General features: G+C 34.5%; 2 protein-coding genes and 1 non-coding gene across 4 annotated transcripts in view; 2 read left to right on the forward strand and 1 right to left on the reverse strand.

Annotated features, from left to right (window-relative positions):
• LOC110112095 overlaps positions 1 to 7157 on the forward strand; it is a 29707-nt gene extending 22550 nt beyond the window's left edge. Inside the window, exons 4-6 of one of the 2 annotated variants that reach the window (XM_028700390.1) lie at positions 1160 to 1258; positions 1389 to 1545; positions 6885 to 7157. In XM_028700390.1, the coding sequence (XP_028556223.1) occupies positions 1160 to 1258; positions 1389 to 1496 (207 nt within the window). In that variant the 3' untranslated portion in view covers positions 1497 to 1545; positions 6885 to 7157. The remainder of the gene's footprint in view (positions 1 to 1159; positions 1259 to 1388; positions 1546 to 6884) is intronic. The other variant, XM_020844189.2, reaches the window with a different exon arrangement.
• Positions 7158 to 10040: 2883 nt separating this feature from the next.
• Positions 10041 to 16309, forward strand: LOC110112087 (glycine--tRNA ligase, mitochondrial 1). Its single transcript, XM_020844178.2, has 9 exons — positions 10041 to 10547; positions 10655 to 11037; positions 11135 to 11252; positions 13162 to 13356; positions 13457 to 13681; positions 13835 to 13894; positions 14033 to 14113; positions 14196 to 14601; positions 15847 to 16309. Exons 1-9 carry the CDS (start codon positions 10056 to 10058, stop codon positions 16062 to 16064), a joined length of 2178 nt encoding a protein of 725 aa, XP_020699837.1. The 5' UTR covers positions 10041 to 10055; the 3' UTR covers positions 16065 to 16309.
• Positions 16310 to 19837: 3528 nt separating this feature from the next.
• TRNAK-UUU lies at positions 19838 to 19910 on the reverse strand. Its single transcript has one exon. It is a non-coding gene; the product is annotated as a tRNA-Lys (tRNA).
• Between the last annotated feature and the right edge of the window lie 2932 nt (positions 19911 to 22842).

Here is a 22842-nt window from a genome sequence, read left to right on the forward strand (position 1 = left end):
AAGCCCTCAAATCTCCAATTTCTCTCTTTTCCCTTGCCCATTAGGCCACCGTCCATTCGCAAGAAGCTAAAGCCGCCGCCAGCTTGTGCAAGGCCTGCTGGCCGACGGGTTGAGGAGCTACAGGCCGACGGCCTGGGCTGTCCAGGAGGGCCGGCGGTAGGGAGCAAGGGAGGAACGATCTTTAGGGAAAATTTTAAGTGATCCAAGGAGCAAGAATCCAATTTCCCACAAGTGCTTCAACCAAATCTCCACGACGATGAATCGATCTAGAGAAATAAAGGAGAAAAATAGTAGAGCAAGAAAGAACCTAGAACTCACAAAGAGATCTAGCTTCTCCTACGAACTCATTAAGAGATCGTGGAGGTTTGCACTCACAAAGAGAACAAAAAATGTCAAATTTTCATTCATCAAAAACTAACTATTACATAAGAAAATGGCCATATAAATAGGCCTCAAAATGACAAAGAAAGCAAAAGACTAAAATGCCCCTTGGGCTACAATAGCTACTAAATACCCATAAGGGCAAAAACGGAAACACATAAAAATCAAATAAACTACTACATAAATGACTCAAAATAAAACTCATGATCGTGGCCGTCGATCTCCGGCGTCTCCTGATGGTACATGTGTCGAAATCTCTGACGATGTCCTCATCAATTAGTTTACATAAATTAAATATTTAAGTAAAATACTACAAAAATACTAAAATCCCAAAACATAACTAGAGTGATTATCAATAACCATTAGCATAATGTTTTTTTCCTCCATTTTCTTAATTTGTGCCCCAAGAAGTTCAATATGCTTTATTACTGTCTTGGAATTTTTTGAAATGTGTCAAATAGCTCAATGAACATTATATCAAATTGAGAATTAATAAGTAATTTAATATTCATGTATCTCAGCAATCAATTTCCTCGACCTGAGAGACTGCAACTCTTCAATTCCGAAAATTTTATGCTCATGAAGATCTGCTTTTAAAATTATTTAAATACTGAAGTTATGGTCTCGCTTGATGAAGCATAACCTCATTATAAATCAACTTAGAAAAGGGATTTATTTTATTTTTCTATTTCTAAGACACTATGCTAATTCCAGTAGTTTTTTTCTTTTCAAGTATTTGTTGCATATATTTTTTTAACTAGAAACTCGTGATTTGCAGACGGGATTGATGGATAATGGAACGAAACTGAATTTATTAGGCTTGTGGATGGCTCTCTTTGTAGTATTTGCGGCAAGAAAGTTTCAGCAACCCATCAAGGTTCTTTGTCATTCAAAAGAAAAAAAAAATGAAATGCCTTTTCTTATTTTATCTGATAACCAAACATCATAGTTTTCTAGAAATGTACATTCTGTTCATAATTCCCTTTTGTGTTTTTTGTTTTCTTAAGGATGACATTGGCGACAAATCTGTTTTCATCTTCAATGCTCTACCTGAGGCGGATAAAGATGCCTTGATTAAGAAACTCCAGCAAAAGAATGATGGTTTACTTGATTAATGCAAAGCTAGATGATCATGTTTCAGCCAATAGAAGATATGCAGCAAAGGTACCCCATTTATCTTTAGTCCTGGAAATAGTATCATCAATGAAGCTTCATCGTTACTGTTAGAAGTTGGTACTAGTAACATCAGTGAAACCATTGGATATGCTGTATATATATATATATATATATATATATTGGTGAAAGACTTCCAGCAAGTGTAATGGCTTGCTCTTTGATAGCTTTCAGCTCTATGTTTCTAAAAGTATATGATGGATTCTTACATGTGATGATTTCTTGCGGTAGAATCATTTTGTGCAATAGCAAAGATTGAAGACTAATTTTAGGTTTGTAGTTGATCATAAAATTTTCCACCCCTTCGTTTATGCCCGACCTCCTCACGCCTCTTTCCATACCCTCTACTGGACACCTCCCTAGGAATAGGCTCTAATGGAGGCATTCTCTCTTTTCTCTCCAAAATTTTCATCTCCTGATCTTCCTTTCACCTTATTGGATTAGGGTTTTCTCTACTTCCTTAGCTGCCGGCGGCTTCCCTTCCCTCCGACAACTTCAACGTCTTCTCTAGGATAGAAAATTTCTCATTGATATTCTCATGGGTAGTTGAAATTTGACTTTTGAAATCTAAAATTTTAGCTTGGAGATTCGAAATTTTATATTTCAGTTGTTTGATCTCCCCCTCCAAAATTTTTATCTTTCTTCCCGCGATAAATATCCAGATCAAAGCTCCAAACTGCAAAAAACAGTAATTCTGGTCTTCAAACAGTAGAAATCTGCACTTTGGAGGCGAAAACACAGCAGAAATTGGCAAGGAAAGGCCTCAGCTTCAGCCCAGGACATCGCTCTGATACTAATTTTATAGGAAGTTGATATAATTTTCTTGAAATCAACGAATGACAATAAGAAATTAGGAAGAAGAACACACAAAAATTCTTTTTATTGCAAGATATATATAAGAAAACAACAAGATATAGTTGGATCTTCAATTGAAGAGGAAGATTAGGCTCTCCCAAATCCCTAGCCGGTAGCTAGAGCCCTCACAACCTAAGAAATTCTAATTTCAGCAAATTCAAAACATAATCCTGAAATCACCGTATTGTTAGCCTTAAATAGGCTCATCTAATTCCCTCCTAAATTTAAATTCAAATCAGTCATCTTTCCCTAAATAATTCCCTCCCAAATCTAAATTCAAGTTAGTCATCTTTCTCTAAATAAATATTCCTATTTCTCTTTCAAATCTGAATTCAAATTAACCATATTTCCCTAAATAGATCTTCATAATTTCCTTCCAATCAAATCAGCCTTCTTTCCCTAAATAAACATTCATAATTTGCTCTCAATCAAATCAACCCTCTTTCCCTAAATAAATCTTCCTAATTCCCTCTCAATCAAATCAGCCGGTCTATCAGATTGTAAGCTATAATAGGAATATAACAGCTATAATGATATTGGGAGAGTTGAAAAATAAATCTGTTGATTAGTGAAAAGACATTTTTATTACCTTAATAGTTTGTTGGACTTGTAATTATAATTATTACTTATGTTCCTTAAGATTAACTTGAAGAAAGTTAGAATACCAATTTTTAGACAAGTATATTTGTTACTGTAACATATACTGAGTAGTAGAAGACAAGTGTTTGTGGTGATTTACATTGCTATGTAGGTTCTAGGTGGATGGATTGTGTGAGGATAATGATGGATCTTGGAGAGGAGATAGAAATATGATAAGAGAAGGTATACTTGAGTGAACGCAGCATACTTTATAGTAAGTGAAGGGCACTAAGTTACATTCAGAACAATAGCTATTAAATCACAAATAGATATTTTTATAAGTAAAATGGAAAGAGGAATATTTTTCCAAAAACCTTAACATGATTTAATAATAAAGTATAATCACTCACTATAATCACCTCAAAAATATAAAAAAGAGAATCAAAACGGACAATGTCCTTAGGATAATATTGCTAAAGTTCAAAGATGAGAAATTGTTAATCTTTTAGCACATGCTATTAAAAATGTTGAATTAAAAATTTTCATTTGAATCAAACTTAATGCATTATATATCAAGTTTCATTATTAAGTTTGTCATTGAAGGTCTATGGGGCTGTTTGGATATAGTATTTAAGCAGGATTTGAAGTAAATTTTGCCAAAGGTAAGAAAAAAAATGGCTTCTCAAATCTCACGACAAGTTAATAAGACGTTTTCTCTCTTTTTGTCCTAAATTTTGGATTACTAAACTCTAGAAGTCGGATCTATGGGATTTAGTGAACATGAAGCGTGGGAGGAAAGAGGAAGGTGCGGCAACTACCTCTTCTTGCGTCTGCTAAAGCTTAACAGGGAGGCAACAACGAAGAAAAGGCGCCGAGGAAAAGCAAAACCTAGACAAGCCTGAACTGCTTAAGCTTGATGGGGAAGGAAGGAAGAAAGGTGGCAAGGAAAGAAAACTGTGGACCTAAGCAGTTAATTAGACAAGTAGTACTGTAATTAGCAATTAAGTAATTATTAAAAGAACATCTCAATAATTTATTAGATAATTCAGAGTGTAATTAGTGATAAAAAAATTAGCTATTAGACTAATGACTAAATAAAAAAATTAGATAATTAATAGTGCAACAACAAATTAGATAATTAATGTTGTAATTAGTAAATAAATAATTATTAAATTAATATCTAAATAATTAATAGTGTAATTAGTAATTAAATAATGAGTTAGGTAATTTGATGATTAAAATAGATTCTAATTATATTATGTATAATTGTAACTTTTGATAGTAATTAAAAAATCGTTGGATATTTAAAGGGCGTTAAAATAAGTAGCAATTAGATCATGGAGCTTAAATTAAATCTATATTTTCAGTGAATTAATTGTCTTAAATATTGAATTAGGTTGCCAAATAATTTAAGAGAAAGATTTAATACCCTTCTTGCCAAATAGTTTTTCAGAATTTAATATTCTTAGGATTTAATAAATCCAGATTTACAGGTTTTACTCAGTCCAACTTGAGTCCAAACAATCACTAAGAGATCTGAAATTGATCTTATATTAATAAAAAGGTTCAGTGGTGGAGGTAGGTGATGCAAAAAGTTTCAATCAACGAAGCGATATTTAATATTGAAAAAATTGTAAAAAAAAGTCACCCCTGATCAGGTCGCAGAGGACCAATTCTTGTGCCTTGATTTTTATAAAACAAATTGCCGACTCAAACCTAATCTGTTTAGGTTTACGGTAGCTCCTAAGCTACTTGGTGTTGCTCTCTTCTTCCTCTATGGTGTACTTTTTTCGCTCTCATCTCCATCCATGTGCTTCTTGCAAGCTAATAAAACTCTCCCCTCTCTCCACGCTCATTTTTATCTGAACCTAGGTTAGATTTGAGTCTCTAGTAGCCACATTGTTATTTTTTTTTTTGGAGAACGGGAGTATCTACCCGTTGTCACTCTAAAGGGAGCACTTAGCGGTGTAACTAATCCCTCGGCGGAACCTAGCGAGGCCAACAACCAGCATCGGGCCCACAATTGCTGTGCTCCATTAAGGAGGCGAGGCCGTAGTAGAGGAGATTCGAACTCGGGATGGAGGGTTCCCAACCGTACTTGCCCAGATGTTTATGATTGCTGTAATTGAAATTGAACTTATGACTCATTCATTAAAATTGTAGCAGAGTGTAATTAAAGAAAGTTTCTGAAAAATCATGTTGGTATAAATACTTTAGTACGTTATGAGGAGATTCTTATGATAAGGAATTAATTGAAAATTATGTCAAATTCTGAAAGGATCTGTATATTAATTTTTGTTAAGCATAAAAACTGCATATGAGGAAGTACCATTATAATAATTTTAGGGAGAGTTATGAAGGAAACATGTGTCAAAGATATGTATCAAAGTTATAAATGATTTGGTAATTACCAGATCTAAATAGTATTCATAGTGAAACCAAAGACTTTCTTTCTTCTTTTTTTTTTTCTTTTTTTTACTTTGAGCCCACCTCAATGTCTTTAGGATGCAGTATATTATGGCGTAGCTGAGGAACTTTTATTTGGTCAGGACATCTGGCGTAGTTCTAAATCCGAACGCCAATAAAATGTCGCCACGTGCCCTTACTCTTTACCGCGTGGCTCGACGACCCGGCCCGGACCGGAACCCGGTATTGCTATGTATTAGGCTATTAGCTAATTTGTGCAGATCAAGGTATTGCTAGGTATTGCTCGGTAACGAGAAATACCATTCTGTCAAGACCAATACCTAGCAATGCCGAGCAATACCCCGGTTTTGCTAGGTATTGCTCGGTATTAGTCTTGAAAGAGCGGTATTTCTCGTTATTGACAAGCAATACCTAGCAATACATAGCAATACACGAACATAGTAATACTGGGTTCCAGTCCGGGTCGGGTTGTCGGGCCGCGCGGTAAAGAGTAAGGGCACGTGGCGACATTTTATTGACGTCCGAATGTAGAGCTACGTCAGGTGTCCTAACCTAATAAAAGTTCGTAGCTGAGAGTTAAGAGGAAAACTTGTTCTGACTTCTGACAAGCTTAGCTTGTCTCTTATTGTTGGATGCATGTCGCCTCTCTGGATCCAACTGTACATTTAAGCTTTGAGAGCTTTGTGTGGTACTATTATGTTGATTATGTGCTTCATGAAATAAAACTATTATACTCTCTTATAGGAGTTAGAAAAATATTAGAAATGACATTTCTTTATTAGATTTAAATAATAATTTAACTCTTAGCAGGATTTATGTAGCCGAACACATATAGTGGGATAAAGGCTTGATGTTGTTGTTGTCCTATACTCTCTCATAGGAATATTGAGTTAATTCTATGAATTAGTCCATGTATTGATGATATAAACAAGGTGATGGTGATTTTTATAATTATATATTTTATATAAACTATAATTATTTTTCCAGAAAAGAAATAGACGCATTCCTACCTTAGAATTTTTGTTTGGTGTGAAGATTAGAATTTTTTTGTCAAAGGATAGAGATCTAGCTCAAATATTTTGGCCAATTACACAGATAAGAAGGGCATCGAACAATTACAAATAAAAATGACCCAAGATAGAGATGATGAATATTTAGTTTAAAGTATGGGATAGAAAAGACACAAATCAACTACGAAGCATGTCGTTTGAACTACAGCTTGTTGTAGTGTAGAAGAAAATACTAAGACAATCACTCACTGTAATTAGTCAAATGCTTATTAGTTATTTAGGCTTCATTTGGGATGGCTTTCTTACTGCTTCTTAAAGTAGTTTTTTAGTACAAAAATTGTACTAAAAAATCACTTTGAAAAGCAATAAGAAAGTCATCTCAATCGAAGCATGAATTCAACAGATGGACAAAACTACTTCATGTTCTGAATTTTTTTTGTCTTGTACTTTGATGAACAGGTACCAGATGCCTAATTTTCCAGAATGTGATCAAGAAGAGTGAACCAAATGTAGGTTTTCATAACATAATAGTTTATTCAAGCCTTAGTTCTGTCTTACTTGTTTTTCCTGTTTGCATAATGCAATGTACAGCTTTTGTAGATTAACAAGGAATAATCCTCTACTTTGTACAGTTAGGTAAGTTTGTCATTGTCATCTTTGTTCCAAACTCTGTTATTACTTTGAGGAAAATTTGTTTTTATTTGAATAATCATTATTGAAATTTGAGCCTCATTCAGTTATTCAAATTATATATCTCTGCAAATTGGAGGAGCAGAAGATCAGGTTTTTAGGCTTTGTTTGGGGCTTTTTATTGTTTTTTAAAGCGGCTTTTTAATAAAAAATCAAAATTTATGTATTAGAAAGCTGTTTTAAGAAGCAGTAAAAAGCCGTCCCAAGCCAAATCTTAGTGTTTTAGGGTGATGTGCAACATCAACTCCTCACAAGAGTATGATGTGGTGAAATGTCAATGTGCAAAGCAAAATAATGATTATATTAATGATAGTGACCAAAGCAAAAGAATAGATTATTTGTTAGATGATATAATAGAAGATTAGGTAGCATAAGCTTAAGACTTAAGATTAGTTATAATTAATAAATTTAAAATAATAGTGACCAAGCAAAAATAGCTATTTATTCAAGTTGAAAATAGATGAAGTTTTGAAGCTGATTTTTCAAAATTTGTTGCATGTGATGTGCATATAAAAATTTATTAAGATTTTGTTTGGGGTAGCTTTCTTAATGCTTTTAAAAGCAACTTTTTCGTATAAAAGTTTCTAGTTTAAAAATTTATTTAAGAAAATAGTAAGAAAGCCGTCCCAAACGAAGCCTAAAGCTTTAAGTAATTTTTGGAATTCAAGGCTTTAAGATTGTTCTAATAATACTAATATTTGATGACTAACTTTTGTATGATTTATATAGTGATTGGGGAAGACTTTTCAAGGCCAAAAGAGAGGAAGAAGATTGATTTTTCAAAATATTTTGTTGAATAAAGATTATTTTAATCTTTTTCATGTATCTAAGTATGAAAATCAACCACAGAAAATTTTTATAGTACTTGAATGATTTGATTCTTTTTCTGAGATTTGAATGCATGAAAAAAATAGTTCTTCCATGTGATATTTGGGAGAGTATACTTATTAAGGCTTCGTTTGGCATAGCTTTCTAATACAAAAATTTAAAATTGTGTTAAAAATTTGTTTAAGAAGCACTAAGAAAGTTGTCTCAAACGAAATCTAAAGTGAGTGTAAAGTTTTTTTTTTTCTTTTTCTCTCTCTCATAGTTACAAGGAACATATAAGCGCATAAGCACAAATAAACATACAAATAGATGGATGAATAAAAGTTCAAACTCTTTGAAAAGCTCTAGAAAGGGAAAAGCTCTCAAATAACTCACAACAAATTAAGAAGAAACTACTATATCAACCCATAATATTAAGGAACTAAAAATATTATCTATTCCTCCACATAAAAGCTTACCATAGGCATATGATTCTATTTCATAAATTTTGGTGGTCTTAATACTCTAAGAATGATAAATCATGGCTAATTGTGATATCAAGATAATTCCCACTAGCCCTCAAGAATATGATCCTCAAGTATATGCTCCTCTTCTAGATGGGGAAAATTTTTTGGGCTCTTAGATATTATACTTCCAAAACTTAATTCAAGCTAGACTGAGCTTTCATCTAGTCAAGCAGGTCTGTTACTAAAGCCATGAAATTAAGGCTTCTTTTGGGACAGCTTTTGGCCACTATTTTTTCACTACTTTCAAATAAATTTGTATTGAAAAGCCGTTTTATAAAGTAGCATGAAAATCGTCTCAAACGAAACATAAATGTGTACGTACTACAATGCTTTTCCTAGGTGCCATGTCAATTTTTTATATAGCTAAGCGCATCTCCAACCGAAACTCTCATTTTTCACTGCAAAATGCAGTAAAATCAAAAAGTGTCGTGATTCATCTCCAGTGGAACGTCATTTTGCCCCCAAATCATCATCGTACTTTCGTGTCTTTCTCAAACAGAGTTTGGTAGAGAGAAAGAAATGGTGAAAGTGAACAGTGCGACGCCAATATTAGCGTCGCACTGTTCATCAGCGACTGAATGGCAGCAAAAATGGAGTTTGGTTGGGACGTCTGAGGCTCTCCATTCGCATGTTTGCCAAACGGCTGGAGAAGGCCTATGTTAAATAACATATGGGTGCACTTTTGATGTCTTTTTTTATTATGTCTAATGCCACTTTATTCTTAGATCTCATATTTGATTAACTCAGCTATCTCAACCACATGAGAGGCTATACCTTTTATATCACTAAAAAATATATATATTTTTTGCTATTTGTTTAAAACTCTCATTATTATAATTTTTTGAGAAAAAAAGGTATAGGAATATTCAAAATTAACAGATAAAGATAATAATTTATTTTATTTTCTAATAATAACAATCAAATTCAACGCAAATTAATTAATTTTTTAATTAAATACTAATATATACTCAAATTTCTCAAAACCCTAACAAATACATCTCCAATTTTCAAAAATAGTAATATTACTTATAAGGTTTTTAATAAATTGTTTATATATAAGTAGGTGAATACTCTAATAGTAAGACTTTTGTATAATATGTTTCAATAACAATAATGCAAAGTTGTTCGTTATTATTTGTAAAAATATCACTAACCGGTGGTGGTGGTGATGATCAGCGGCGAACGGCCAGCGGAGGCAACAACGGATAGCCGACAGTGACAGAAGGGAGGCAATGAAAGGTCGTGGCGGCGGCCGATGACGGAAGGGGGGGCTACATTGGTGGAGGTGGCGACAGCCAAAGCTGGTTGCAACCGGGGATGGAAAGCGGCGGTGGCTAGCATGCTGTGGCAATGACAACCTGTGGCAATGAGGGAGCATTAACGATGTATCTGAAAATTACTCAAATATGAGGAATTTGAAATACATCAAAAATAAAATATACTCTTTTTATATCTTATATTTATTTTACTTCAAATTAAATATCAATATTTTAAAATATCTAAATTTAAATTATTTTATATCTTAAATGGAAATCGAAGCCATACAAATGCAAATGTCCAAATAATAAAAAATGGAAATATTTAAGGTATTTTTTGCCGTCCACTTATGTTCCTCTCAACTCGAATCTCCTCCGCTTCTAAATCCCCGTTCAAATCCAAAACCCTTATCACTCTCCTCCCAATCTTCCGCCGTTCATCCACTGCTGCTGCGCCGCCCATGGAAGTATCTGCCTCCGAGGAGACCCTCCGCGGCAATCTGGCCGAGAAGCGGGCCGCCGTGGACTCCCAAGCAGAAGCCGTCCGTAAGCTCAAGGCGGTGGGTGCCGAGAATTCAGAGATCAACGTCGCGGTCGATAACCTCAAGGCCCTCAAGGTCGAGGCTTCCGCCGTGTCGAGGCGTCTTCAAGACGTTCTCAGCAGAAACGGCGGCAGCGGCGCTACTGACCGCGAGGCGTTCCGGCAAGCGGTTGTGAACACGCTTGAGAGGAGGTTATTCTATGTTGCTTCTTTCAAGATATACCGAGGGGTGGCCGGCTTATATGACTACGGCCCTCCTGGGTGCGCCGTCAAGGCTAATGTCCTGGCTTTCTGGCGTCAGGTCAGAACTTCAGCACTAGTCTGTTATGAACAGTCGCTGATTCGATCTTAGCAGTTATTTATATGTCAAATTGGCAATTTGTGTGTTTTTACTTCCTTGTTTTGTAGCATTTTGTGCTGGAGGAGAACATGTTGGAGGTAGATTGCCCCTGTGTTACGCCAGAGATTGTTCTGAAAGCATCAGGTCATGTGGAAAAGTTTACGGACCTTATGGTGAAGGATGAAAAGACAGGGACCTGCTACCGAGCTGATCATTTACTCAAGGACTATTGCAAGGACAAACTAGAGAAGGATCTTAGTCTGTCTACTGAGAAATTTACTGAAATAAAGCATGTTTTGGCTGTGTTGGATGATTTGTCCGCTGAGGAACTTGGGGCTAAATTGAAGGAGTATGGAATTACTGCTCCTGATACGAAGAATCCTTTATCTGATCCTTACCCCTTTAATCTCATGTTCCAAACCTCGATTGGCCCATCTGGCTTGAGTCCTGGGTGAGACTCTCTGCTCACCAGAGAAAGTTTTATTTTTTTTTTGTTGCCCTCCCTTTGTCGCTAATTTCCTGGATTCTGTTTCGGTTTTAAATTTTAGCTATATGAGGCCGGAGACTGCACAAGGCATCTTTGTCAACTTTAAGGATTTGTATTATTACAACGGAAATAGACTTCCATTTGCTGCAGCTCAGATAGGCCAGGCTTTTAGAAATGAGGTATGCTTCCCTTGCTTACGGTGAAGGTGCAAACCTTACCAGCGAACCGGCTAATCAGAACCACCAGCTTTCATCCAGTTCTGTTATACTTTTTGCTTGAATAGCTTAAAGAGTGTTTGCTTGGCAGATTTTGCCTTTGTATGGTGTTTTTAAATTTTTAATGCCAAGACCTGAGAAACTTGAACTCGCTTTTGATTTCATTGAGCAGGAGTGCATGTGCTCCTTTTGTTTGATATTGATGGTTAAAGAGGACTTAGATTCAATTTATTCTAATTGGCAATTTTATCCTAGTTCATTGGCGTTGCAGGACTTTTGGTTGAGTGAATGACACAAATGAGTTTATTGTAGATGGATACATTGAAGGAGCACGCATAGGTTCTTAAATCATGTGTACATCCTTGCTTGGCTAGCATGTTATTGATGTGTCTTTAAAAAATTCATTTGATCGGCACAAATCTCAAGGTAATATTTAAATTGAAAACTTTTGGAATTAAATTCAGGATCATATGATCTCTAATTTTAACAAACTTATAGTTAAGCTGAATGTATCAATGAGATGAGCCAATTAACACTACAACTGATCGGATCTGACTCCTAATGAACTCAAATGAAACTGGGAATTAAAACTTTTAAATATTAATTGGATGACCAAATGGTCTTTAATTTTAGCATGCATATGGTCAAATCAGCGCAATGCTTATGATCAAATCAATGCAACTTGATGAGACGAATCTAACAAGTCCAAGAACATTTGGTGCTGACAGCATTAAAACATTCAAATCTTTGATAAACGAACTATGATCTAGGGGAATTGTATGATGGAGTGTTTTGGATTCTTGTTGAATTTTACCAAAATGCCCCTTAAAGATTATAAATATGTCATCAAGAGTATTCCCCTTAAAGAACATTGCACTGCCTTGGTTGATCAGTGTTTCCTTTGCACTTATTGTTTCACTTTTTTCTTTTTCCATTATGTGAGACTGACCAGGTGCAGCTGGGGGACTTGAACAGGGAGATGGTTTTTGGGCACTGTGATTTTGTCACCAAAGTCTACCCTGCCAATCTCCTAATCATTTTCGCTATTTTTGAACTATTTGATATTTCTTCCATCATCATTGGACATGTTCCCACTATTTGAGGTTGATTTTATGAATCATCTTGCATTCATTCTTGTTAAATACTACATGAGAATCTTCCATCCATAGCACTGAACTTAATATTGCAGGCAACTATGAAGTAAATATATGTCTAGTGTAGAATGCTTAATTTGGAAGCACGCTGCCCTTTCTCTTTACCTTTTTATCTCTTTCTAGTTAGAAAATTTTATTTGGGCCGTTCATCTAAAACTAAAGTCTCTTTTTTCGAGGTGTTGAACGGCAATGCACCCAAAAGCATGCATCATACTTCGGTGCCAATAGTGCTAATTCCCCGCCTTTGTTATTGTGCTATTTAATAAACTTTTATAGACCTCATTAATAACCTATATTCTAGTCTTTTTGGATGTAGATCTAACTTTTCATGCTATTATCGTATTGGCTACTCTAAATGAGAGGATTATGTGGTTTCTAAAGCGCGAGGAAGTAGCCCTGGCTAATTTGTAATTGTATTTGGTGTGAGATTTTGTCAAAATTTGTAGCTCTATTATCAATTTTTTTTCTTCTCCCATCTCTAAATTTATGTAAGATTTTGTCTAAAGTATCTGGGCCAAACAAGAAATAATTTGGAATTACTACTAGGACATCAAAATTGTATGTAAAAAGTTCATAACCTGGAAGATAGATATCTTTCCTGCTACTTCTTTTAAGGAATTTGTACTGTGGCAAACGCTTGTCGGCACTAAATTAGCATCAACTGTTGTCATTTTGTTTGAATACTATTTTCTTCAGACCTAAACCTTTTATATCAACAGATTTCACCCCGACAAGGACTGTTAAGAGTTCGTGAGTTCACATTGGCTGAGATTGAGCACTTTGTTGACCCCAAAGACAAATCCCATGCAAAATTTGTTGATGTGGCTGACTTGGAGTTCCTAATGTTTCCTAGGGAGTTGCAATTGGCAGGTGAATTGGCAAAACCAATGGTTCTTGGTGAAGCAGTTTGGAAGGTGTGATTATTATCTTCATATTACCTGTTCCAATTGTCTCTGCAATCCTGTTTTTTAAATTTTATTTTCTTCCGATCTAGTTTCCTTTTCACTGCTTCAGGGAATTGTCAATAATGAGACTCTGGGCTACTTTATTGGGAGAGTTTACCTCTTTCTAACCCATCTTGGCATTGACAAAGAACGCCTTCGCTTCCGACAGCATTTGCTCAATGAGATGGCTCACTATGCTGTAGACTGTTGGGATGCTGAGATAGAATGCTCGTATGGATGGATTGAATGTGTTGGAATTGCAGATAGATCTGCTTATGATTTACGTGCTCATACAGTAGGTTCTAATTTTCTTCAAAGAAACCAAGTTTGATTTGATTCTACATCTCTGTACAAACTCTTTTATGATTGCTTTGCATTTTATCATCTATAAAAAATGCTAAAATTAGGGAAATATTCTAAATTTTTGCTAATTTATTAGTTTTAACAGGAGAAAAGTGGCGTTCCATTGGTTGCTCATGAGAAGTATCCGGAACCTATAGAGGTTGAGGTGAGTTATTTTTCAAAACTTAGTTTCTTTGAACTGATTTGTTTATCATGGCAAGCTAAAATTTGAAAAAAGACCGATGTTGATCCTTTGAAGTTTATTGTTTCATGGCATTGTTATATTTTGATATTTTGAACACAGAAACTGTTGATCACTCCATCAAAGAAAGAACTGGGCCTTGCATTTAAAGGAAACCAAAAGATGATTACTGAAGCACTGGAGGTGAGCAACAATTATCCTGCGAGTTGTCAATTATTAAACTTTCTGCAATAGAATTCCTCCAACCTCTTGCTTTTTTTATCAGGCCATGACTGAAGCTGAAGCTTTGGAAATGAAAGCTGCTCTGGAATCTAAAGGAGAAATTGAATTCCTAGTCTGTAATCTTGGAAAATCAGTTTCCATAAAGAAAAATATGGTCTCGATCTCCATAGAAAAGAAGAAGGAACATCAGCGGGTCTTCACACCTTCTGTTATCGAGCCTTCCTTTGGTATTGGAAGAATCATCTACTGTCTTTTTGAGCACTGCTTCTACACAAGGCCAAGCAAATCAGAGGATGAGCAGCTGAATGTTTTCCGCTTCCCACCTCTTGTAGCTCCCATTAAGTGCACTGTTTTCCCACTGATCAAGAATGAAAAGTTCGATGAAACGGCCAAAATCATTTCAAAATCTTTGACTGCAGCTGGGATCTCTCATATTATTGACATCACTGGTATGCTTACGAAATATTTTTACCAGTAAGAGTTGAATGTTAAATACTCCATCAAAATCATGATACTTGGCCACTGGAATTTTTGGTACTCAATGGTAGAGGCCATAGTATATGAATTATTCATGTGAATTTCTCGTAGTTCAGAATATTTTTCCGTTTATACTGATGATCTGAAATCAATTTTCATTTGTGCTGGAATTATCCAATGAAAGCTATGTCTTGCACTTGCTCCTGCTCCATCATAGTGATATTAAGAAGAGACTCTTCTTACAAAAGCCTCAAGAAGAAACATCATTCTTTTATTTGGATCTTTATTTTTTTTGAGTGGATTCACAGTAAACAAATACAAAACAAAATTTTGAGAGATTTAAAATAATTCAAACCTCTGCTTTCCCTATGTTTAAAATTGCGTAAATGTATCGCCACTTTCTTATTTCAATGCATTTGAAATGTATTATAACAATTATAAAAAATATTTTAATTCATTTAACTTGCTTGCAATCAAAGAAAAACTGCATTTTTTTTTTAAATACACAGTTGTGGTTACTCTATTTTTCTAAAATATATGTTTTTCAATTATGTGTGGAATCTGATTGTGTTGATCAATCCCGCTGTTCTATTGTCTCAGACCTCAAAGCTAGTCGTCTTCGATGGGGGATGTAGGGGGTTTACCCCTTGCTTGGGTTTGGGTGTTATGCGCTTGAATTTTTTTTTTTCCGTACGATGCCCCTGCGCTGCATTCTCGAGCGTCCCAAAGTTGAATGATAGAGAGCAGAGCACCGCAGCGGCCTAGATATGGCGTTGCAACGGTGTACGACAGAGGCTTGAATGTCGTAGCGCCCAAACTGGAGCCGCAACGTTGCAAGACGGACTGGACGATTTTCTTTCTCGTTTTTCTGAATGGTTGCATCCCTTGGGATTATTTTATTTGGCTTTCTCGCGTATTTTGAGTAATTAGATATTGAGAACAATGCATATGAGAATAGAAGTAAGAAGAGAGTGAGAGAGAAGATAGATCTGTGCTTATTTCACTCAACTTTCATATTAGATTTCTTGGTGTGGTGTGGCTCCTTGGTTTTTTTTTCTATTTTGAGTTTTTCCACGTTAAATCCTAGTGTACTTTACTTTTCCGCTGCTTTTACTTTCTTGTTTTTTTCTTCATTGTAATGTTTACTCCTCATTATCCCCAACATTTTCTGTTACCATTCAACCAAACAACCTCTTAATCTCAGTTTTCTTCTCCAGGTACCTCAATTGGGAAGCGCTACGCAAGGACGGATGAAATTGGTGTTCCCTTTGCCATCACCGTCGACTCGACCACCTCGGTGACCATTCGCGACAGGGATAGCAAGGACCAAATCCGTGTGAGCATTGATGAAGTTGCTTTGGTGGTAAAGGAAGTAGCTGATGGGCAGAGCACCTGGGCTGATATCATGTGGAGGTTTCCAACCCATTCAGCATAAGATGCTGATGAGGACTGAGCTTCTTCTCTCACAACAGTGCCTTTGCAGTTGTGAGGATTGAACTGATCATGAATAGGTGGAGCAAGATAACTAGCTTCATCCAGATTTTATCCATTGGAGAAACAAACAGCCATGGCTTTTAGGCCCCAAAAATTTGTTTTTGATATACTCTTAACTTCATGTGATGTGTGAAGTTTTGATATACTTACAAATAGAAAATTTTTCCTCTATATGTTATATACAAATACGAAACGAGCATATACGTGAAAAGGTTGGAGTAGCTCCAGTAGAAGATAAGATTAGAGAAAGTCGCCTTAGATGGTTTGGTCACATAAAACGGCGACCTTGTGATGACCGGGTTAGGAGAGTAGAGGTATTAGATTTGACTTATGTTAAGAAAGGTAGGGGTAGACCTAAAAAGACTTGGTTAGAAAATATTAGGAATGATCTTTCTTTATTAGATTTAAAAGAGAATTTGACTTTTAATAGGACACAATGGAGGAAAAGGATTCATGTAGCCGACCGACCCCACGTAGTGGGATAAAGGCTTGATGTTGTTGTTGTTGTTGTTGTTGTTGTATGTTATATACAAAAAAATGTAACATTTATCTTCAATATGGTGCAATCTGGTTGTTCTTTATGCTGCATAATATTAAGAAGAATACCTTCATTCATATTTTCTCAATTAAGTTGAGATTAGCTCAAGAAAATATTTAGCAGGTGTTGCTCACAGCTTATCTCTTTGTTTTAAACTGTTAAGATAGAAATAGTGCATATTTTTTGAAGTGGGGATGTCTACTTCCTAATTGTAAGAAGAGGGTAAATATGTAATTTTATTTTTGTACAAAGGTGGCATCTCTAGAAATTTTAATATTTTGAAAAAGGCTTAAAATTATCTCTTATTATATTAAATAACTATTTTGGTCTCTTATTTGTTTAAAAATAATCAAAATGGTTCGATGGTAGGATTATTTAGGTTTTCTTTTAAAGAGTTGAGGGGCCAAAATGATTATTTAATATAGTTGGGGAGTATTTTGATTTTTTTTTTAATGTTTATATAATAAATTTTATAAAACAAAAATAAGTGTGCATTAGTGAATAAATTTTAATATTATAGATATTATGATGAACTTTAAAATTAATAAACATTGTCATTGTTAGGTCTCAAGTTCTTGATGAAAATGTTAAGGGATATGTTAGGTCGTCGACAACTAGTGTAAAATTTATCGAATAATCATGATATGAATTATTTAAAATATTGTGTTAATGTTATAAGAAAAGATAAAAAATAAAAAAAATTATTATAAAAATTAGTTTATATGTAAAAATTCAGATAATTTGTAAAGATATAAAGAGACTTATAAAGAGTTTTAAGAAAATAATATGTAATGCAAAGATTTTAACTTTTAATAATTTATATAATAAATTAGATAATAATGATGACGAAAGATATATGTATAAGTTAGTCAAACAAAAAGTTAAGAGCAATAAGGATTTAGCTCAAGTGAAGTCTATTAAGGATGAAGATCAAAAAGTGTTTTTATTAGAAGATGACATTGAACAAAGGTGGATGAGATATTTTTCTAAACTTTTCAATGAAGATTATGAGAATGCGATTGACTTTAGTAACTTTAGCAACTTTAGCACCCTAAATGAACATAAAAAATTTTGTTTTTATCGACATATTATTAAAACCGAAGTTAAAGAGGCTTTAAAAAAATGAATTATGAAAAAGTTGTTGGACGATATGATATTCCAATAGAGGTGTTGAAATGCTTACGAGATGAAAGAATTTCTTGCCTTCCCAAACTTTTTAATATTATTTTGAAGACTAAAATGATGCCAAATCAGTGGAGAATGAGTGTATTTATTCTCATTTTTAAGAATAAAGGTGATGCATAAGATTGTGTGAATTATAAAGGGATTAAGTTAATGTGTCATACTTTAAAACTATGGGAGAGAGTTATGAAGCATAGGTTGCGGGCCTTGCAACGTGACACTAATGTTTCTCAAAATCAATTTGGATTCATGCAAGGTAGGTCTACTATGGAAGTTATACATTTATTGTGAGGTTTCATAGAGAAGTATGGAGAGAATAACGAGGATCTGCATATGATATCTATTGATTTATAGAAAACATATAACAAAGTCTCATGAGAAGTGCTACGTGAGAGTTCTAGAAAAGAAAGAGGTTAATTTTGCTTATATTCAAGTCATTAAGGATATGTATGAAGGAGTTGTTTCTAGTGTTCACCTATTTCAGTTGGATTACATCTAGAATCAACCTTAAGCTCATATCTTTTTGCTTTAGTCATGGATGTTATCACTAGACATTTGCAAGAGATTGTACCTTAGTTTATGCTTTTTGCTGATGATATTTTTTTTTTTGTTGATAAGACTAGAGAGGGAGTTGAAGGTAAACTTGAATTATGGAGGTCAACCTTAGAGTCTAAAAACTTTCATTTGAGTAGATTTAAAACTAAATATATAGAGTGTAATTTTAGTAATAATAAATCTAGTTTGGGGATTGTGACTTTGGGTGATAAAGTCATTAATAAATGTACATGTTTTCGATATCTTGGTTCTATTGATAGTGATAGTGAAATATATAGGAATATTATTAGTAGAATTCAAGTTGGATGGTTGAAGTGGAGGAATGCATCCTACTTGTTGTGTGATAGAAAAGTCCACCTCAAACTTTAAAGAAAAATTCTATAAGATAGTGGTTAGACCTGCAATGCCTTATGGTGCAGAATATTGGCCATTAACAGAGAAGTATAATATTAAGTTAAATGTTTCACAGATGAGGATGCTCAGGTGGATTAGTTACTTTACTCTTAGTGACAGAATTCGAAATGAGCATATATATGAAAAGGTTGGAGTAGCTACTCCAGTAGAAGATAAGAATAGAGAGAGTTGCCTTAGATGGTTTGGTCACGTAAAATGGCAGCCTATCTGGTTAGGAAAGTAGATGTATCAGATTTTTGATATAATTTAAATACTTAATTGTTATATAATAATTACTAAATTTTGGTGTAATTTTGAATGACAAAATAAAATAGAATCTCATAAAGTAAAATAATAAAGGAAAATTTGTGGGCATTCTTTCAATCTTATCTATAAAAAAACACTAAATGGTAATACCACTTAAAATTTTAGCAATATAGTTATATCCAAAAAGTACATCATATTATTATTTATTTTAAATTTTTTGATATGAACTTAACAAATTAAAAAAAAAAATCATTCATTACTAAAATTTGCTCGGAAATAGCAATGAAAAATCAAGATTGTAAAAATCGGACCAAACATTGAATCAGAAAAAGAGAGATCCAATATTCAATGATTCGATCGGAGTGAACCAAATGCCTAATAAATATTAAAGTTATTTAACTAAAAATTAAATGATATAATAATTAAAAAATAATATAAATTTATGATTCAAAAATAAATTTAGTTCACATATAAACTTAAAACTTTAATATAAATTATTGTTTAATAATATTATATACTCATGTAAATTTTACAGCTATAAATTTATATTCTAAACCCATATTATAAACTTACAACTATAAATCATTAATAATTAATAAATAGATAAAATTACTATTTAATATTATATGATAAAAAATAAAAACTAAATAGCTAAATGATTATTTATTATTAACAAAATAAATAAATGTTATTCATACTAATAAAAAATTTGATAATTTAAGTTAAAAATTATTCAATCATATTAAATTAAATGTCCGATTTTCAAAACAATTTGAATACGCCGTCTGTGGGAATCGAACCCACGACCACATGGTTAAAAGCCATGCGCTCTACCAGCTGAGCTAAGACGGCTTAGCTGTATAATTTTTCCATTTTAGTATAATTATCGTATTAAAAACATATCTGAGCTTCTCCCGCCACTCTTCCCATTATATATGTCGCGTTCTCAAGGCCGAACTCCTGTCGAGCTTTCCTGCCCGGCTGCCCTTCCAAGCTCCCTCTCCATTCGAGGAGGAAAGCGAAGATTTAAAGATCGATACAGTGCAGGAAAGGAATTGAAGATGCTTAGATCAGCGGGAAACGTCTAGCTCCTTTGCCGTGGAGGCCGACGTGTGCAGGATTATCGCTCTTTTCGAGGGATCCGACCTATGCCGCCCTTCCGATCACGATTCTATGTCGGGCACTTCTACGCTTACAACTCGACTCGCCCTCGAATCGGGTCTTGTTGGACGGATCAGAGGTGAGAGCTCTATATTTTTCATTCTTTGTTTGTATTCCGATTGTTCGTGGAAGCGTATAGTTTCGCTTGAAGAATTCTCTGCATCCCTCTATTGTATAGATACGTCATACGTTCTTATACTCCCGCGCTGGCATTTGGCTTGTTTCGGTAGTTTAGCAGTTTTGTTTTACCCGGAGATTCGGAGTGTCTTGTTCGTTCCTGCTATCTGTGGATTGCTTTGAATTGTTTTTATTTGTGTTCTTGATTATCTGATCTCTTTCAGATTGGCTTGATTGAAATGCGGTGTAGTTCTAATTACGCTGTGTTTGCACGAGTTTAAAAGAAGCCATTATACTCAAAATTTAATCTCATTGGTATCTATAGATTTAGCTGGTCCTGCGCCAGTTATGCTGCAAATGATTGAGGAGGAAGGGTAATTTCATTGATGGTTCATCCATTGTTTGTATTGTAGTGCATAGAGGTATATAACTGAGTAAGTGTTTTATTTCTTCTTATTTTGTGGCCAATTGAAGTGGCATGAACTCAATTGGAAGGGACGTATTTATTTGCTTGTTACTCCCAACTAATAGACTAACTTGAGTAGCATAATATTTACAGTATTCCTTGCTGCTGAAATATTCTAGTAAGTCTAGATTGCTGAAATATTCTAATACTTGCTGGCTTTGAAGATAGTCCAAGATTGGGAGGAATGATTATTTGCAAACCTCTGTATCCAAACCAAGATTAATATGGCTTGTTTGTTTCAATGATCAGTACTATAAGTTTAGCTTCGAATGTTGTAAATAATATTAAGATTGAAATATGTTTCATGGCTTGTAGGTTTGACGGTGGATCTCAATAATTAGGATAACCAGTTAGGATTTCTTTTTTGTGTGAATAGACTAATGGAGCTTGTATAGAAAATCAAGAGAAAGAAATATGAAAGGCTACTTTTTACAAAATTATGCCGTGATGGGTTCAGTGACCTCAAATGAAGTGGCATCAATTAGGTCAAAGTGGATCGTTCTTGTTTTTACAAATTTAAAACCTCACAACCTACAGGTCAAGAATATGTGCTTTGATGCTAAATTATGATTCAAGATTGGGAGGAATGAAATCAACCAAGGGCCAGTCTCCAATACATAATGTATTGAATCAAAGGGGCTTGTTTGTTTCAAGGTCCAAGACTGTATGTCTAGACTTGATTCTTGAAGCAATAAATTATATTAAGATTTTAGTATAGGGTTTAATGTTGGGCCTCAATTAGGATTTTCTTATTATTTGCGTAGGTCAATGGAATTGATGTGAAAAATCAAGAGGATGTACTAAGAGGCTGTTTTTATTGGATTATAGAGAAAAATGTAATGCAGTGTATTTTAAATATTTTGAGTTGTTTGACTTTGTAAAATAAATTCAGGTGATAAATTTTTTTATTTTGCTCAAAGTAAAGTGAATGTAATGTAAAGCTCAACAATGGGATGGCTGGTGGTCGGTGGGCACCGGTGGTGGGGGTTGTGGAGGCAGCGATGGGGGAGTTGCTGGCGGCGGCAAGCAGCCATGTGGTGGCCACGGGCGAGGCGCAGCGAAAGGTGGTGTGTGTGTGTGCGCGTGTATAGTTTTTATTATTGCAATAGGAGGGAAAAAAAAGTGTAAAAAATTAACTTCTCCTACAGCTTTTTTCTTTTTTTGGTTTACGCGCATGGTTTATGAATGTAAGTTTGGCAATAACCTGCAACTTGACTTCCAAGTTAAAAAGTAATCTGATGCTGGAAACTAAGCCATATTCCGTTGATCCAGCTAAGCAACTATCACAAAATGATTATTTTAACAGTGAATTTCTTTTTTCTTGTATGGAACTAAGAAAGACAACATAGAACATCATGAAAGTATTTCACTATTTTGTGCTCCCTGGGCAAATTGGTTTCCTGAGTCATTTTGAAAGAACAGTTCATGTTTTTGCGTAAATAGATTCCATTGAACATCACTTTGTAGCGGAGTACATTCTGAACCTTGAAAATATTTTTTGTTAGGGTTAAAAAGCCCTTGCCTCCCTCAGGAGGATTCAGTTAGGGTTAAAAAGCCAGAGTGGCTTATTTGTTGTTGGTGTTTGCACACATCTTGGCTGCCTTCCTCTGCCAAATGGCTGGTGATTTTGGTGCTTGCTTTTGCCCATGCCATGGATCTCACTGTGATGCTCCCTTCAACTTAGAGGTACCACAATACACCTTCTTGGAAAATAATAAGCTTATGATTGGTTCAGCTTTGATTTACTCTCAATGTGTTTTTTTTTTTTTTTCCTGTCATTTTTTGCCGTTTATTTGAACTATATGGATTGGATCTTTTATTGTCTCTGGATTTACAATAATTGTATTCCTCTTTATGGGAGAGATTATTACATGCGGAGTTCAAACACATATGACCTTTCGGTTTTGTGGCTCTGAACAGTAAAAATTATGTGTTGAAAAATAACTGTGTTTTTATTGTTCACAGTCACAAAACCGAACGATTTTCTGTATTCGGATTCCGCACGTAATAATCTCTTCCTTTATGGAGGTTAATAATGCT

Source organism: Dendrobium catenatum, unplaced genomic scaffold (assembly GCF_001605985.2).
Source record: "Dendrobium catenatum unplaced genomic scaffold, ASM160598v2 fragScaff_scaffold_1507, whole genome shotgun sequence".
Taxonomy (NCBI): domain Eukaryota; kingdom Viridiplantae; phylum Streptophyta; class Magnoliopsida; order Asparagales; family Orchidaceae; genus Dendrobium; species Dendrobium catenatum.

Excerpts from the sequence above, each read along its gene's own strand:
- LOC110112087 (XM_020844178.2), top strand. The coding sequence starts at position 10,056 with ATGTTCCTCTCAACTCGAATCTCCTCCGCTTCTAAATCCCCGTTCAAA. Across the intron at positions 13,682-13,834 it reads ATGATTTACGTGCTCATACA|GAGAAAAGTGGCGTTCCATT; the intron begins GTAGGTTCTAAT and ends TAGTTTTAACAG. Across the intron at positions 13,895-14,032 it reads CGGAACCTATAGAGGTTGAG|AAACTGTTGATCACTCCATC; the intron begins GTGAGTTATTTT and ends TTTTGAACACAG.